The 19,055-nt window shown below is 39.0% G+C and overlaps 1 protein-coding gene across 5 annotated transcripts in view; it reads left to right on the forward strand.

The window, feature by feature from the left end:
- Positions 1-19,055, forward strand: part of ZFYVE16 (zinc finger FYVE-type containing 16) — a 59,661-nt gene that overhangs the window by 2,536 nt on the left and 38,070 nt on the right. For all 5 annotated transcript variants that reach the window (XM_066381741.1, XM_066381743.1, XM_066381739.1 and 2 more), the window contains exon 2: positions 18,551-18,659. In XM_066381741.1, the coding sequence (XP_066237838.1) occupies positions 18,590-18,659 (70 nt within the window). In that variant the 5' untranslated portion in view covers positions 18,551-18,589. The remainder of the gene's footprint in view (positions 1-18,550; positions 18,660-19,055) is intronic.

A 19,055-nucleotide genomic window follows, 5' to 3' on the forward strand; every position in this document is an offset into this window, starting at 1 on the left:
GCCAGCAATGGAGCAGCAGCCCAGACAGGCAGAGCATCACCTCGAGAGGGCTTCCCGGGTGGGTATCAGTCGGGGTACCTGCGGGAGACTGTCTCTGCCTCCCCACTTCTCAATAATAATAATAATAATAATAATAAAGCCATTATACATTAAGTATTATTGAAAAATAATTATATATATTTGATTGATTGATTTTAGAGAAACAGAGAGAGGAAGGGAGAAAGGGATAGAGAGAGAGGAGCATTCATTGGTCCCTTCCCATAGGTGCCCTGCCTGAGGATCGAACCTACAGCCTTGGGGTTTCAGCAGTGCTCTACTGAGCAACAGGCCAGGGAAAATTATGGTATATATATATTTTTAATTTAGTGAGAGAGGTGACATTGTTTTACATTTTTGCATATCACTTTAATGTTTGGCTTAATAGAAAGCTAGATTCTTATATATTTGCTTCTCTGTTCAATCTGGTGTGCTATCTTGTTTAGGTTGAAGAATGTTAGGACAGTCTAGCCTTGACAGGTAGATATTTGGGAAGGGAGTACCTCACTGAACCCCTAAAAAGCTCTTGGAGACTTCCCAGGGTCCTCAGACCCCAGTATGAGAAAGCTGACTTAATCAGTCTTGTATTGATGAGTTTTTAGGTTCTTTGCAGTTTTACACTATTACAAATATTGCAACAATGAAAGTTCTTTGTGATGTGTTCTTGTGCACCAGTGCTAGTATTTCCGTATGGTAGAATTGCTAGGTAATAGATTATGTACTTTTTTTTTTTTTTTTAAGAGAAAAGGAGAGAGACAGACAGAAAGGGAGAGAGATGAGAGGTATCAGTTCTTTGTTGTGGCACCTTAGTTGTTTATTGATTGCTTTCTCATATGTGCCTTGACTGGGAGGCTCCAACAGAGTGAGTGACCCCTTGCTCAAGCCACCGACCTTGACTCAAGCCAGCAACCTTGGGCTTTGAGCCAGCAACCTTTGAGCTTAAGCCAGCAACCATGGGGTCATGTCTCTGATCCCATGCTTAAGCTGGCGACCTTGGGGTTTCGAACCTGGGTCCTTGGCATTCCAGGCTGACGTTCCATCCACTGTGACATTACCTGGTCAAGCGAGTATGTACTTTTAAAAAAGTTTTAATAGCAATAAACATTACTTTTGATGTCTACATAATTTTAGGCTGTGTTTCAGTAAATGATTTGGTGAAATATTTTTGTTTGGACTGTTTTCTTAAATTTCAAAAAGAGAATTTAGATCAAATGTTAGGAATCTTTTTGAGGCTGTTGGTACATACATATTGTTACATTGTTCCCCTGAAAGAGTGTACCAATTTACTTCTTAGTGTCTGAGATCCTCTTTTCACATACCTGTAGCTACATTGAGTACTTTTATTATTAAAAAATTATGTTCTGCTTTAATAGGCAACAAATGGTATGTTTTAATTCACATTATTTTGATAATACAGACTGTGTATTGAACATTTTTTTCTGAAACTTACTAGTTGTTTGTTCATGTTAATTGCCCATTTATACTAGTACAGTGTCCAAGTGTTTCTAACAGATTTTTATTATCTTTTTATATTGTAAGGATATATGCTACAATATTTTTGAAAAAGACAAATTTATCTTCCTTTTTTCCTGTTTACAAAAATATTGTAGTACATTTTTGTAAGTAAAATACGATAGAGACATATAATGTAGATGTAAAAGGCTTACATAGTCTCAGATAGATGCCAATATTAATAGTTTGGCAGTTGTACCTCTCTGTATTTTTTTCCTGTGCCTTTGCTATTTTTTTTACAGTATATTTTAAAAATGGGTTTGTAGTAAGCTTGAAGTTTTGCAAACTGCTTTTTTGTCATTTAACATTATATATTGGATGTTTTTCTATAGAAGTACATAAAACTTTGGACAGAATTTTATCCAGAGTGACTTTAGGAATACTAATTGTGATCTTCAGTTATCTGATATTAGTCTCTTATCCCCTTCTATATATTTTTCTTAGGTGGTCTCTTGCTCCCAATTCCTAAATCTTTATCTCAGATTTCTCTCCTGTAGTCCAGATTCTTATATCGAACTGCCTATTGGACCTCTCCCCCAGGATGGTCCTCAAGGAACATCAAACAACAGTCCAAAAGTGAATTCCTGCTTCCACTCAGACCTACACCTCTTTGTATCCCTATCAGGGGTAGTGGTAGCGTCTGCACACTCACTCACAGTGGAAACTTGGCAGGAGCTCTAGCATTTTCCCTTGCTTTCACTTTCCAATAGTTTCTACTCTTTAGCCACTTTTATGTCTGTCTCCTTTCCATCTGCAAGCCCATTTCAAGCCCTCAACATCTGTCACCTTAACCATTTTAGGAGTCTGTTTTGTTGATTTTCTAATTAATTTTCTGTTACTGCCAATTTTAAATCTTTTTTTTTTTTTTGTGGCAGAGACAGAGAGTCAGAGAGAAGGACAGATAGGGACAAACAGGAAGGGAAAGAGATGAGAAACATCAGTTCTTCGTTGCGGTTCCTTAGTTGTTCATTGATTGATTTCTCATGATTGCTCTCTCATATGTGCCTTGACCGGGGGTTGGGGGGGGGGGCGGGCAGGGGACGGGCTACAGCAGACCCGGGTGACAACCTTGCTCAAGCCAGTGACCTTGGGCTCAAGCTGGTGAGCCTCACTTAAACCAGATGAGCCCGTGCTCAAGCTGGTGACCCTGGGGTTTTGAACCTGGGTTCTCCATGTCCCAGTCTGATGCTCTATCCACTGTGCCACCACCTGGTCAGGCTGAGGTGCAATTGGTGAACATCTAAAGTGCTGCTACAGGTTTGTACATCTCATCTCTCTCCCTTCCTGTCTGTCTGTCTGTCTTTCTGTCTCAGGGGAAAAAATATTTTATTTACTGATTTTAGAGAGAGAAAGAAGGGGGAGGGGAGAGTAGGAAGCATCAACTCATAATAGTTGCTTCTCATACGTGCCTTGACCCAGCAAGCCCAGGGTTTCCAACCAGTAACCTCAGCATTCCAGGTTGATGCTTTATCCAGTGCACCACCACAGGTCAGGCTGTGCTTTATTCTTTATAGTAAAGGATAGTAAAAATATCCTTTACTAATTTTTACTATTATATTGATGTTTAATATAATGTTTATGTTTAACAAAGGATACCTGTACATAATTTAAAGAGTTAATACTACAAGACTTATAATGAAAAATAATAGTCCTCTGCTCCAGTCCTTCTCTCCCCTGCATCCCATTGTGCAGAAGTACCTTTCTCCATCAGCATTTCTCTCAGAAGCACAAAATACAGAAGATGATTTTAGTAGCTATTTTCTTAATTCCCCAAGGATGATATATATAATTGTTGCGAACTAGCATGACTAGTAATTCCAGGTCCCGAGTGGGAATGGCGCGGAATTAAGAAAATACGCTTAAAGAATTAAAGAATGTGTTCGGGAGGGCTCTACAATTGCTGCTGGCAAGAAGAGTGCTCGCTCAAAAACACATCTTGCTTTATTTATAGAGCAAAGTGGGCCATTAGCAAATCGGTGAGATCCCTGATCACATTTCCAAAGCAACTCAAGAATTTTTACCAAGTGCAGAAAACCCCCACCATACATAACATCTTAACTTCAGAAAACAGAAGAAACTTGCCTCCAGTCTTTCTGGGGGACATGGGGGTAGGATGAATATCAGCTAAGATGGACGTGTGGGGAAGGGCTTAGCCTTTTGCAGCTTAATCAGGCAAGTGAGGTGGGGGGTTGGGCAGACTGTCAGCTTACAGCCAGTTCCCCACACCTCTGTCCCCCAAAAGTCTGAACTGCAAAAACCCTGTTAGCTTTTCGGTCCCTAACATATAACTAGTAGCATTTTAGATGCATAGAAGTTAATTTATTACATGAAGCGGGACTTTAGGGCATAAGGCTTAATTCTCTTACAGAATTATTATTCAGAAAGGGTGCTCCTGAAGTCAATGACTGTTCAACTCCTTTTTTTTCTTTTACTTCTAATTTTTTAAATAACATGCTTACTTATACAACTATCTCTACTTCTTACCCCCATCCTACCAGTTTTAGATATTACTTATCAATTTCCTATTATAGAAGTTGTAAGTTTGTTACATCAACTTCCACCTTTAAAAACTGCACTGTACTGCTCCTCCCCTCTTCTCTATATTCACAAATTAATTATGTTAATTTTTAGTTAAACCATTATTTAGTATTGACATAATTTAATTATATAAATATTGTGTACAGATGAGCCTGGTAGTATATTGTGATGATATTTCCTTTCTTACATGAATTTTTGTTTTTCCTACAGTTAATAATTATTAGCTCTTCTATATATCAATCTTTCCATGTGCCATATAATGTATGTTTTATACCTTTTTAATGTATCTTTTATATTTAATCTATTAACAACCCTTCAGACAAGATAGATAAATCTTCTTTTTTTGTGTGTGGATTCAGACACACCAGATGTTTGCTTGTTTTGCAACATCTTTCCTGTAAATCTTGTCACCCTGTGTCAATCATGATGGATTGCTCTCTAGGTCATTTGCTCAGTATTCTTCCCAGAATGTCCTTTTACGATCTTCTGTAAATTCCATTTGTCTTTCTTTGTGAAGAGTAGCCTGTTTCCAGAATTTCAGGTCTTCTGCTTTCTTGGATGGGAGGCACATTTTCAGGATTCTTACATGTCTGTACGTTTTTTTTGTTTTTTGGTTTTTTTAGTGAGAAAGACAGGGACACAGAGAGAGAGAGAGTCAAGCAGGAAGGGAGGGAGATGAGAAGTATCAGTTCTTCATTGCAGCACCTTAGTTGTTTATTGATTGCTTTCTCATATGTGCCTTGACCAGGGGGCTCCAGCAGAGTGAGTAACCCCTTGCTCAAGCCAGTGACCTTGGACTCAAGCCGATGATCCAAGCAGAAAACCCCCACCATACATAACATCTTAACTTCAGAAAACAGGACAGAAGAAACTTGCCTCCAGTCTTTCTGGGGGACATGGGGGTAGGATGAATATCAGCTAAGATGGAGGTGTGAGGAAGGGCTTAGCCTTTTGCAGCTTAATCAGGCAAGTGAGGTGGGGGGTTGGGCAGACTGTCAGCTGCCCAGGGATTCGAACGTAGGTTCTCTGTGTCCCAATGTGATCCTCTGTCCACTGCTCCACTGCCTGGTCAGGTTACACATTTCTTTATTCTATACTTACACTTGATTGCTAGCTTAGCTGAGTATAGAATTCTAGGTTGTTAATAATTTACTTTTAGAATTTTGTAAACATGGTTCCATTGTTTTCTAGCTTCTAGTGTTGCTGTCAAGAAGTCTGCCTTCGGCCCTGGCCGGTTGGCTCAGCGGTAGAGCGTCGGCCTGGCGTGCGGGGGACCCGGGTTCGATTCCCGGCCAGGGCACATAGGAGAAGCGCCCATTTGCTTCTCCACCCCCCCTCCTTCCTCTCTGTCTCTCTCTTCCCCTCCCGCAGCCAAGGCTCCATTGGAACAGAGATGGCCCGGGCACTGGGGATGGATCCTTGGCCTCTGCCCCAGGCGCTAGAGTGGCTCTGGTCACGGCAGAGCGACGCCCCGGAGGGGCAGAGCATCGCCCCCTGGTGGGCAGAGCATCACCCCTGGTGGGCGTGCCGGGTGGATCCCAGTCGGGCGCATGCGGGAGTCTATCTGACTGTCTCTCCCCGTTTCCAGCTTCAGGAAAAAAAAAAAAAAAAAAAAAAAAAAAAGAAGTCTGCCTTCAAAATGATAGTCATTCCTTTGTATGTGACCTGTTATTTCTCTCTGGGGCTTTTATATTTATTCACTAAGTATCTATTAAGCATTTTATGTGGAAGGTACTAGTCATATAGAGTTGCCAAAAATAACATGATCCCTACCTCTTGGAGCTTAAATTTACAGAGGGAATTGTTCTTGATGGTAAACAACAAATATAATAAATATACTATACAAAATGTCAGAAGGTTAAGTAAATAAGTGCTTTAGAAAAGAGAAAAAGGAGAGCAGGATAGGATGGGGTGGACAGGAGTGTTGGAGAAAGGAATGGTGAGGGATGCAGATTACTGTATGAAATGGTGTGATCTTCCCTTAAACTATTTAGGTATTCTAAAATTTCGTAATGATATGGCTTGGTAAGTGGTTTTTTTTGATTCATTGTGTTTGGGCCTAAATGGACCCTTTCCACCTAGGAACCTTATCTTTCAATACTGTATAGGGCTTTTTATTTGACACCTTCTTCCTTCCCCCCAACCGTACACTTTCTTTCTGGATTCCTTGTAATTTGAATATTAGACCTTATTAGATTGATTCTCTAATTTTCTAATCTTTTATGCAATTCTCTATCCCTTTTTGTTTTACTTCCTAGAATAATTTTCTCAACTTTATTTTCCAGTGATTACTTTTCTAAAATAATTTTTAAATTTAGAACAGTTTTAGATTTCCAGGATTATTGCACAGATGGTACAGAGTTCCCATATGTCCCATACCAAATTTCTCTATTATTACATGTTCCATTAATATAGTACATTTATCATTATTAACGAACCACTATTAAACATTATTATCTAAAGTCTATATGTTATTCACATTTCCTTATTTTCTTTCTAATAGACTTCTTTTTTTGTGAGAGAGAGACATGAAAGGAGAGAGGGGTGGGGGAGAGTAAGAAGCACCAGCTGTAGTTGCTTTCAGTTTAGTATGCATTGATTGCTTCTTGTACATTACTTGACTGGGGATCAGACCTTGGGCTCAAGCTGAGCCAATATTGCCTTGCTCAAGCCAGCAAACTCTGGGCTCAAACTGGTGACCTTTGGGATCATGTGGGCAATCTCCCTCAAGCCAGTGACCCTGTGCTTGAGTTGACAAGCCTGTGTTTAAGCCCATGCCCGTGCTCAAGCTGGCGACCTCAGGGTTTTGAACCAACATCCTTAGCGTTCCATATCAACACAACCCACTGTGCCACCACTGGTCAGACTTCCTAATAGACTATTTCTGTTCCAGGATGCCACTTGACACTGTCTCCTTAGGCTCCTCATGGTTGTGATAGTTTCTCAGACATAATTTGTTTTTGATCATCTTGACAGTTTTGAGGGTTACTAATCATTTTCTTTGTAGAATGTCAACTAGGATTTGTCTGATATTTTTCTCATGATTAGATTGTGCTAATATGTTTTGGGAGGAAAACAGCAGAGATAAAGTGCCATTCTCGTCACAGCATACCAAGGGTGCATGATATTGACATGACTTATCACTGTTGATCCTAACTTTGATCTCTGGGCTTGAGGTAGTGTTTGTCAGGTTTCTCTACTGTGAAATTATTTTCCATACTGGACTCTTTAGCAAGTCACTGTGTGTAGCACACACTCGAGTGGTGAGTTATGTTCCACTTCCTTAAGAACAAAGTATCAACATAAATAATTTGGAAACAATGCATGGGAGATTTGTCTTTTACCCCGTTTATTTATTTAGTCATTTATCTCATTTTTTTTTAATGCTTTAGATCGTAATCCAGTATTACTTTATTTTATTGTTCGAATGTTCCAGCTCTGGACTTTGGGAGCTCTTTCAGTGGGCTCCTGTATCCCCTTGACATACTTTCTACATTCTTTTTTTTTTCTTTTTTTAGATTTTATTTATTTATTTATTTATTTATTTGCAAGCAAGAGACAGACAGGAAGGGAGAGAGATGAGAAGCATTAACTCATAGTTGTGGCACCTTAGTTGTTCATTGATTACTTTCTCATGTGTGCCTTAACCCAGGGGCTCCAGCCAAACCAGTGACCACTTGCTTAAGCCAGCAACCTTGAGCCTCAAGCCAGGTGAACCTCCGCTCAAGCCAGATGAGCCCGCACTCAAGCCGGCAACCTTGGGGTTTTGAACCAGGGTCCTCTGCGTCCCAGGCTGAAACTCCATCCCATGCGCCACCACCAGGCCAGGCTTTATTTATTGATTTTTACAGAGAGAGGAGAGAGGGAGGGAGAAGTATCAACTCAGTTGCTTCACTTAGTTTATTGATTGCCTTGACTGGGCAAGCCCAGAATTTTGAACTGGCGACCTCAACATTCCAGGTCAGCACTTTATCCACTGCACCACCACAGCTCAGATGGCTTCCTACATTCTGTGTATATATGTGCACACACAGGCATTTGTGCTTTACTGCTTTCTGGCATTATAAAATGCTCCATGCTCATTTTGCAGATTTCCTGCCTCAATCCTAGAATCGGCCATTTCTCAGAGGAGCGTTGATTCCTTTTGTTGTAGAAAACAAAATCTGGGCACTAAATGTGCTTGTTGCCACTGAACTATCTTGTTTCTAGGCCCTCTCAGTTGACAGTGCAAGATCTATCTATCCATCTACCATATTTCCCCATGTATAAGACAAACCTTAATTTTGGGGTCTGAAATTTGGAAAAAAAAAAGTATTACATAAAGTTATTGGACTCAAGTTTTATTCATCAAAAATTCATACAACTGCTCATCCCTGTCAAACTCCCATCCATTAGCTTGTCCTAATTTGAGTCTGATGACAAATCACTCTTTGTATATTGCCTCGTCCTCAGTTTCATCTATGGAAATGCAAACAAAAAAAATCTACAACCACTGTATAAGACATACCCAGTTTTAGACCCCAAATTTTTCAAAAAAAGGTGCGCTTTATACATGGGGGAAATATGGGATCTATTTATACTGTATGTATCCTAATATCTATAAATATTTCTATTTAATCATCTGTGCCATATTAAGCTAAACATGGGTTTGTTTATACTGATGTCTCGAACTCAAATTCATTATTACTACATGAATCTTTCTAGCTTCCTTTTCTTGGTTATCCATAACCTTTCTCTCCAGCAGAGACAAACCTGGCTCCCACCATCAATCATCCAATTACTTAATTTTAATTCCAGCAATCATGTATGGTGGTTTCAGAATTGTTAACCTATATCCTCATGGAAAATGACTTTATCAACTGAAGTACAATACTTGTGTTCTTTTTGCCTTTAGTCTTGCACACACTACTCATTTCTAAAAGTAGTACTTTAATCCTACACTCCCTTCTGTGAGATTGTTTTATACATTTGTAATGCATTTAGACTCTTTTGTCACATTCTGCATTTCATTGGGAGATCCCCTGACCTTCTAAATGATTTTTTTAAATTTGCATGCATTGAGGTTTATTCTTTGTGCTATAAAGTTTTATTGGGTATTGACAAAGGCTTAATGTCTTGCATTCACTATTACAGTATCATACAAAATAGTTTTACCACCCTAAAAACCCACTGTAGATTTTATTAGTCTGGCTTCTTTCATTTAGCAATAAGCGCTTAAGATTTATCTATTTCTTTTTGTGATGTTGATAGCTCATTTATTTATATCACTGAATAATTTATTGAGTAATAATGGTTGTACTACCATTTATTTATTCGCTTACTAAAGGGCATCTTGGATACTGCCAAATGTTAGCAATTATGAACAGAGCTCTGTAAACATTCAAGTTTTTGTGTGAACATAAGTCTTTAAATCAGTTGAGTAAATACTTAGTAGTATGATTTCTGGATCATGTAGTAAGACTGTTTAGTTTTATAAATGACTGCAAACTGTCTTCTAAAATGGCTGTAACATTTGCCTTTCCACCAGCAATAAATGAGAGTTCCTGTTGTTCAGCATCCTTGAAGCATTTGGTATTGTCAGATTTTTGGGTTTTAGCCATTGTAATAGATGTGAAACCATATCTCATTGTTTCAGTTTGCAGTTCCCTGAAGACAAAAGATGTTGAATGTTTTCTTCGTATGTTTATTTTGTGATCTGTATATCTTTGGTGAGGTATTTTACTTATGTCCTGATTAGATTTTTTATTTTCTAATTTGTATTTTCAGAGTTATTTGTAGGTTTTAGATAAAAGTCCCTCATCAGATATGTGTTTTGCAAGTATTATCTCCCATACTGTGGCTTGCCTTCTCGTTCTCTTAAACAGTGTCTTTTCAGGGCAGATTAAATAAAATTTACCAGTATTTATTACTTACCAATAATATGTACCAATATTATTACCAAAATAAAATTTACCAGTATTTCATGGATCATGGCATTGGTATTATATTTAAAAACTTATCACCAAACCCAAAGTTACGTAGCTTTTTCTCTTATTTTCTCAAGAAGTTTTCTAATATTGAATTTTACATTTAGGTATATTATCCATTTTAAATACATTTTTAGTGTGAAGTATAAGATCTATATTTAGGTTCATATTGTTGCATAGGGATGCCCAATTTTCTCGGCACCCCTTGTTGAAAAGACTGTTCTTTTTCCTTTGAATTGCTTTTGCTCCTTTGTCAAAGATAAGTTGACTACATATACTTGTTTGGGTCTGTTTCTGGGCTCCCTATAGTGTTTTATTGATACATGTTTTATTTGTTTGTTTTGTTTTTTTTTGCCAATACCACATTGCCTTGATTGTAGTAGCTATGTTTTTTTGTTTTTGTATTTTTCTCAAGTGAGAAGTGGGGAGGCAGAGAGACAGATTCCTGCATGCACCTGACCAGGATCCACCTGGCATGCCCACTAGGGGGTGATGCTCTGCCCATCTGGAGTGTTTGTTGCTCTGTTGCAACTGGAGCCATTCTAGCACCTGAGGTGGAGGCCATGGAGCCATCCTCAGCGCCCTGACCAACTTTGCTTCAATAGAGCCTTGGCTGCAAGAGGGGAAGAGAGAGACAGAGAGAAAGAAGAAGGGGAAGGGGGGGAAGCAGATGGTCACTTTTCCTGTGTGCCCTGGCCAGGAATCGAACCGGGACCTCCACACACCGGGCTGACGCTCAAGAGCTGAGCTAGCTGGCCAGGGCCTACAGTAGCTATGTTTTAAGTCTTAAAATCGCAGAGTTGTGAGTCCAACCACTTTGTTCTTCTTTTAAAGTATTGTGTTGGCTATTTTAGGTCTTTTGTCTTTTCTACATACACTTTTGAAGCAGTTTCCTGATTCTTACAGAATTGCTGGGATTTTGATTGAGATTGCATTGAATCGAGAGATTAAGTTGATCTTCTTTGATTGATTTCTTTAATCAGCATTTTGTAGTCTTCCACATATTGGTCCTATATATTATGTTAAATATATACCTGTTTCTTTTTTTTCATTTTAAAACCATATTTATTTTTCAATTAATGTTGATATACATTATTATATTATTTTCAGGTGTATAACCCCAGTGACTGGACAGTACATAACTTCCTAAGTGATTATCACAATAAATCTTGCACCAATCTGACACCATACATAGTTATTAGAATATTATTGACCATATTTCCTCTGCTGTACTGTACATCCCCGTGACTATTCTGTAACAACCAATTTGTATTTAATCCCTTCACCTTTTCCACCCACCCACCAACTCTCCTATCTGGCAATTATCAAAATGTTCTCTATCTAGGAGTATGTTTCTGTTCTGCTTGTTTATTTTTTAGATTCAATTGTTGATAGATATGTATTGCCATTTTATTGTTCATATATTTGATTTTTTTTTTCTTCATAGAAAGACCCTTTAACATTTCATGTAACACTGGTTTGGTATTGATGAACTCCTTTAGTTCTTTTTGTCTGGAAGCTGTCGGTCCTTCAGTTCTAAATGATAATTTCCTAGGAAGAGTAATCTTGGTTGTACGTCCTTGCTTTTCATCATTTTTGAATATTTATTGCCACTACTTTCTGGCCTGTAAAGTTTCTGTTGAGAAATAAGCAGTCTTATGGGAGCTCCCTTGTAGGTAACTAACCTCTTTTCTCTTGCTGCTTTTAAGATTCTTTCTTTGTCTTTAACCTTTTGTATTTTAATTATGTTGTGTTTTGGTATGGGCCTCTTATGGTTCATCTTGTTTGAAACTCTCTGAGCTTCCTGGACTTGTATGTCCGTTTCTTTTACCAAGTTAGAGAAGTTTTCTCTCACTTTTTCCAATAGGTTTTCAGTTTCTTGTTCTGTCTCCTCCCTCTGGCGCCCCCGTGATGCAAATGTTGGTGTACCTGAAGTTTTCCTAGAGGCTCCTTAGACTACCTGAAATTTTTTTGGACTCTTTTTCTTTCTGCTGTTCTGATTGGGTGTTTTTTGCTTCTTTATATTCCAGATTGCTGATTTCATTCTCAGCTTCATCTGTTCTACTGTTGATTTCCTGTAAATTATTCTTCGTTTCAGACTGGTCCTATTTTATGCTGTTGAAGTTCTCACTAAGTTCACTGAGCATCCTGATAACCAGTGTTTTGAACTCTGCACCTAGTAGGTTGTCTCCATTTTGTTTAGGTCTTTATCTAGAGTTTTGTTCTCTTCTCTAATTTGGGACATGTTTCTTTGTCTTCAAATTTTGTCAGCCTCCCCGAGTTTGTTCCTATTTTTAGGAAAATTAGGTATAGCTGCTGCATCTCCCAGGCTTGGTAGAGTGGCCTAACATAGTAGATATACTGTAGGGTCCAGTGGCATAGCCTCCCCAGTCACCCAAGTTAGGCACTTGAAGTACGCCCTTCCCCCATGTAGGCTGTGTACACCCTTCTGTTAGAGTTGAGTCTTGATTGCTGTTGGCATATCAATGAAAGGGATTTACCCATAGGCCAGTCAGCTGCAAGGACTGACTCTGACTACTAACCACCAACCTCCAACCACTGTGGAGGATCAACTGTGCAGAGGCTCACCCCACAGAGCATGACTTGCTTCAGCAGGGCTCTGGTGCCCACCAACTGCCCCTTGAGTAGGTCACTTATGGAGGTAGTTGGGGAGTAGCGCTTTGATGTGGTCAACCCACCACTTGTGTTCTGCCTGGGGCCACCCAGCATGAGCTACAAAGTGATCTGTAGATGGCTGCAACTTGTGCTGGGCTTGGAGGTGCCCAGGCAAGGCCAAGCTGTGAACCAAGGCTGGCTACTGCCAGGCCAGGCCAGGGGCTATTTAGTGAGAGGTGCAGGGCACGCTGAGGCCAGATGCTGCATATTTGAGAGATTTTAGGAAAATCTGAAGCATGAGCTAAGACTGGCCATTCCTATGGAAACAGCTTGGGCCTCAGGGAACCACCAGGGCAGGGAAAACAGTGCAAGCCAGGCTGATGGAGCTTCAGCTATGGCACCCTTCTGCAGCTCTGTGAGGGGAGGGCTCATCACAGGAACAGTGGCCTCTGCTAGCACTTCTGTCTGAGAGAAATCTGTCCCCCCAGCTCTCATCCTGATACTAGAAAACTCAGTTCCTCCCCTTTGTCTCTGGTGCCTTTTGAACTGCTGCCCCAGTGTTGGAGTTCAAGAGAGAGAGAATTCAATTAAGTCTCAGTAAGTCCATGCACAGGCACTTCCAAAGGAACTGCTTGAGACTCTCTCAGTTCTCATTCCTCCTCAGTCCCCACTGGTTTTTACAGCCAGAATTTGTGGGGACTTCTCTTCCTGGCTGGCACTGGAACCCTAGGATAGGGAGCCTGGTGTTAGGCTGGAACCCCTTGCTTCTTAGGGGAGACCTCCACAGCCAGCCAAGATATATATTTCTCCCGATTTTTATCCGCTACACTTGGGTGTGGGAACCAGCCCTTCTGCATCTCCTCCCCTCAAGTCTTGATGTGGCTTTCTCTTTAATTCCCTAGTTGTAGGACCTCCATTCAGCCAGATTTGAGGTAAGTGGTTCTGAATGATGGTTGTTCTGAGTTTAATTGTAATTTTCATGTGGTTGTGGGAGGTGATGAGTACTGCATTTACCTATGCCACCATCTTGCCTGCAAGTGCTCATTTATGTTGGAGGTGCTATTGTAAATTGTATTTTGTGTGTATGTGAGTGTGTGACAGAGACAGAGAGAGGGACAGATAGGGACAGACAGGAAGGGAAAGAGATGAGAAGCATCAGTTCTTCATGTGGCTCCTTAGTCTCCTTCGTTGTTCATTGATTGCTTTCTCATATGTGTCTTGACCGGGGGGGGGGGGGGGGGGGTGGGGATTTACAGTGGAGCAAGTGACCCCTTGCTCAAGCCAGCGTCCTTGGGCTCAAGCCAGCGACCATGGGGTCATGTCTATGATCCCAAGCTCAAGCCAGCAACCCCACACTCAAGCTGGTGAGCCTGCACTCAAGCCCAATGAGCCTGTGCTCAAGCTAGCAACCTCGAGGTTTCAAACCTGGGTCCTCCGCATCCCAGTCCAACGCTCTATCCACTGCGCCACCTCCTGGTCAGGCATAAATTATATTTTTTATTTTTTTTAGTGAGAGGAGGGGAGGCAGAGAGACAGACTCCAGCATGTGCTCCGACCAGGATCTACCTGGCAAGTCCACAAGGAGGTAATGCTCTGCCCATCTGGGGCTTCTGCTCCATTGTAACCAGATCCATGTTTTAGCACCTGAGGCGGAGGCCATGGAGAGATTCTTAGCTCTGAAGGCCAACTCTCTCAAGCCAATCGAGCCATGGCTGTGGGAGAGGAAGGGGGGGAGAGAAGGAGGAGGCATGGAGAAGCAGATGGTCACTTCTCCTGTGTGCCCTGACCAGGAATCGAACCCGGAACATCCATAAACCAGCCGACTCTCTACCACTGAGCCAACCGACCAGGGCTGTAAAATGTATTTTTTAAAATTCCAAATTTCAGTTATTCCTTGCTCGTATATAGGAATGCATTTGGCTTTTGTATGTTAACCATGTATCCTGCATCCTAGCTATACTCATTTTTGCATTTTGAGGGGTTCAACTTTTGTGGATTTTCTACATTGAAAATCATATCAATGCAAATAGAGGCAGTTTTATTGCTTCCTTTCCAAAAAGTGTATATACTTATTTCCTTTTGTCTTGTTGCACTAGTAAGTTTTTAGTACAGTGTTGAATAGCAGCTGTGAGAGAAGACATCCTTTCTTTGATCCCATGCTTAGAGAGGAAGGGATCTAGTATCTCATTATTAAGTATAATGTTAGGGATAGGTATTCAGTAGATATTCATCGTCAAATAGAAGAAGTTCCCCTTCTACTCATAGTTTGCTGAGAATTTTTATCATGAGTAGGTGTAGGGTTTTGTCAAATTTGTTGTTTTGCATAAATTAACAAGACTGATAATTCTTCTTTAGTCTGTTGGTATGGATTGCATTGTTAATTTTCAAATGTTGAACCAGCTTTGTATATCCTTGGATCAGTACCACTTGGCCACTGTACAGCATTCTTTTTATACGTTGCTGGATTCAGTTGCTAACATTTTATTGAATATTTTTTATGTCTGTGTTCACAAGCAATATTAGTGTTAGTTTTCCTTTTTGTAATGTCTTTATTTGGTTTTGGTATTAGAGTAATGCTGGTCTCATGAAATGAGTTAGGAAGTGTTTCCTCTGCTTCTTTTTACTGGAAGAGATTGTAGAGAATTGACATCATTTCTTCCTTAAGTGTTTGATCAAATTTACCAGTGAAGCCATCTGGACCTGGTGATTTATTTTATGGAAGGTTATTAATTATTGGCTCAATTTTTGTTAATAGGTATAAGGCTGATTTGGGCTATATGTTTCTACTTGTATGAACTTTGGTAGTATGTGTCAAGGAGTTGGTCTGTTTCATCTAAATTTTCAAGTTTGTGGACAGAATTTATGATACTCCTTAATTTTCCTGTAAGTGCCTATGGCATCAGTATTTTTGACCCCTCTTTCATTTCTGATTAGCCTCATTTATCAATTTTATTGCTCTTTTAAAGAAAGTTTTTGGTTTCAGTGATTTTCTATATTGTTTCCCTGTTTTTAATTTTGTTGATTTCTCCTCTAATATTATTGTCTACTCATTTTGCAGTTGCTCTTTTTTTTTTTTTTTTTTTTTAGTTTCCCAAGATGGAAGCTTAAATTACTGATTTTTAGAACTTTCTTTTTTAAATATATGCATTTAATGCTATAACTGTCTCTCTAAGCATTCCTTTCACTGCATCCTAAAACTTCACTTTAATTTTACGGTTTCTGCTATCAGTTTTCATGATCACGTTTTTCTCTATATGTTCCTTGTTTATGGTTTCCCCTTCCTGTTTCTTAGTTGCTTTTTTTTTTTTGGAATATTAATTAGTTTCTTTGAAGTTTTCTTCTGCTTCCTGCATGTCTCTCTTTCCAAGTTCTTTTTGTTTTGGTATTTTGTGTTTTATGCACTCTTGTCTATGTATGGTGTAATTACAATTTAAAATGGAAATTAAGGAAGTAATATGCTTTATTGAATTATAATGACATACCATTGTTATTGAAAACTGTTCTGAACTATATCTGTTGCCAGCATTATTGATCCTTAGAAGGAGATCTTTTCTCTCCTGCTGTATCTTTGGAGTTCAAAAGTTTCACTATAGTATTATCTACTGTGGATTCTCTATTTACTTTGCTTGGTATAATGAGATATTCTGTATTTGTTGAGTTGTGTTTTTCATCAACTCTGGCAAAATTCACTGCGTTATGTTTTCAAATATACTTCTTCCATACACTCGAGTCTCCTTATGGGACTCCATTCTCATTCTGTCATCTATGTCTCTTTACTTGTTTTTCATATTTTCCTCTTCCTCATCTCTCTGAGTTGCATTATAGGAAATTTCTGAAGGTAGGTCTTCCAGTATAGTTAGTTCTCTATTAAGCTATGTCTAATCTTTTTAACTCATCTTTAAAGTATCCCTTAAGTTTTCTAGACCTAAGTATCCTCAATTTATAGCAACTATCATAAGTGGCCTTTGTAAAGCACTCTCATTTGTTTAGTGTTTTTTATCCTTAATTTCTTTCTCCTATTCATCACTGTAAGCCCCTATTCAAATATATTTAATAATGTATATTTTTGTTTGTATGTATATTGCAAAATTTGTATTGTTTTATCATGTTTTACAAAACTAACAGTTTGTAACAGATTGTAAGTTTAAAAAGAAGGTCATTCACCGTAAACAATTTGAGGAACATTGCTGTAAAGTGTTCTACCTTCTGGATTTAGCTGACTACTTTCCTTGGATGTCATTTAACTTAGCCCTCTGTGCTTGAGTTTCCTGTAAACATGTATTTAGTTGTAAAAACTTGATTATATTCAGGTTCAATTTTTTTTTAAGGCAGAAATACTTTTTATGTGATGCTGTAACTACCACATGAAACACGTTTGGTTTGTCCATATTTATTGATGGTGAAATTGATCACTGGATTCAGATAATGTTGGACTGGTCCCACCATTATACTTACCCTCTAGTCTTTCATCTAAATTTTATCCCTTGATAGCCATTGCCTAATCTATTTAGTCTTGTAGTCTTCAGGGTGTCTCAGGCTTATTTGGTGGACTTCCTGCTGTAGATCAGAGGTTCACCTACTTTATTCATAAAACTAACGTAGTTTTCTTATACCTCTCTCTTATATGCTTGTTTTCTATTTCTATAATTTCTACTCTTATAAAAAGTTTTCAGTCTTTTTTCTTTTCTAGTATTAACATCTACAGCCTTAGGCATCTGTTGAAGTACCACTTTTGCTGAGTCTAATAAGTTTTTATATGTAGCATTTTTATCTGGATGTGTAGTATATTTATATTATTTGACATATGGTACTTATAACTATTTTTAGCTTTCAATTATGATTTTTTCTTTGATCCATGAGTTATTTATATGTTTTACAATTTATAATAGTTTATGTTTGCATATTATGTTGTTAAGCTTTTTTTTAATTGAATTTATTGGGGTGACACTGGTTAACATAAGTATACTGGTTTCAGTGCTCAATTCTATGACACATCTCTGTGCACTGTATTGTATGTTCACTCCCCCTCAAGTCAAATCTTTGTCTATCACCATTTATCCCCCCTACTCCTTCCTACACCTCCCCAGAATTGGTTTTTCTTTTTTCTTTCTTTTTTTTTTTTTAAGATGAGAGGAGCGGAGACATGACGACTTCTGCATGCACCCAGACTGTTATCCACCCGGCACCCCATCTGGGGATAATGCTCAAATACAGAGCTATTTTTAGTCCCTGAGGCTGATTGCTTGAAGCAACCTGAGCTATCCTTAGCACCTGGCACCACACTCAAACCAGTCAATCTGCTGGCTGTGGGAGAGGAAGCGGGAGAGAAGGAGCAGGGGGAGGGGGAGAAAAGAAGATGGTTGCTTCTCCTGTGTGCCCTGACGAGGGATCAAACCCAAAATGTCCATATGCCGGGCCAATGCTCTATCCACTGAGCCACCAGCCAGGGCCCAGAGTTGGGGTTTTTTTTTTTAACATTTTAAAAATTTTTTTATTTATTTATTCATTTTAGAGAGGAGAGGGAGAGACAGAGAGAGAGAGAGAGAGAGAGAGAAAGAGAGAGAGAGGAGAGACAGAGAGATAGAAGGGGGGAGGAGCTGGAAGCATCAACTCCCATATGTGCTTTGACCAAGCAAGCCCAGGGTTTCAAACCAGTGACCTCAGCATTTCCAGGTCGACGCTATATCCACTGCGCCACCACAGGTCAGGCTCAAAGTTGGTTTTTATGTCTCTCTTTTGTTTTTGTATATATAGGGGCACATTCCCCAACTAAATTATCAATGCCTCAAAGCAATACTCTTAAATTTTGTGTCTATGTCCTGACTATGGTCATGGGATAATACTTATATGTTACTGAATTAAATCAACTATTTTTTTTCTAGGTATATAAGAATTATAACCTGAATAAGTCTATAAGTAGGATGGACAGTTATTTTAAAGCAGCAGTCAGCGACTTGGACAAACTCCTTGATGATTTTGAGCAGAATCCAGGTTTGTTGGTTTTTCATTTTTGTTACTAATGAAATTTTAAAATGTCTTTAATTTAGCTATCTCAGATATAGAATACTCATAACAAAATTTGCTTCCTATTTTGGTCATATGGTTATTTTCTATAAAAGATTCACCTATTTCATTCTAACATTCTTATATTGAATGGAAGCAATAAAGCCAGAAATAGAAGGAAGGTAACTAGAGATTTCTCTCCAGATACAAGTTTAACTAGAAGAAAGGCCTTTAAAACCAACATACAATCTAAAATCGTCATCTAAGAATGAAGACTCAGAAACTAGGGTGGAACAAAAAAGTTAGATTGTTTTTCAGCTATCGCTTAGCTTGGCTTTTATAGTTTAACTGAGTTATTGTGAGTGAATTTCTATCATGTTACGA

This window comes from Saccopteryx leptura, chromosome 4 (genome assembly GCF_036850995.1).
Source record: "Saccopteryx leptura isolate mSacLep1 chromosome 4, mSacLep1_pri_phased_curated, whole genome shotgun sequence".
Taxonomy (NCBI): Eukaryota; Metazoa; Chordata; class Mammalia; order Chiroptera; family Emballonuridae; genus Saccopteryx; species Saccopteryx leptura.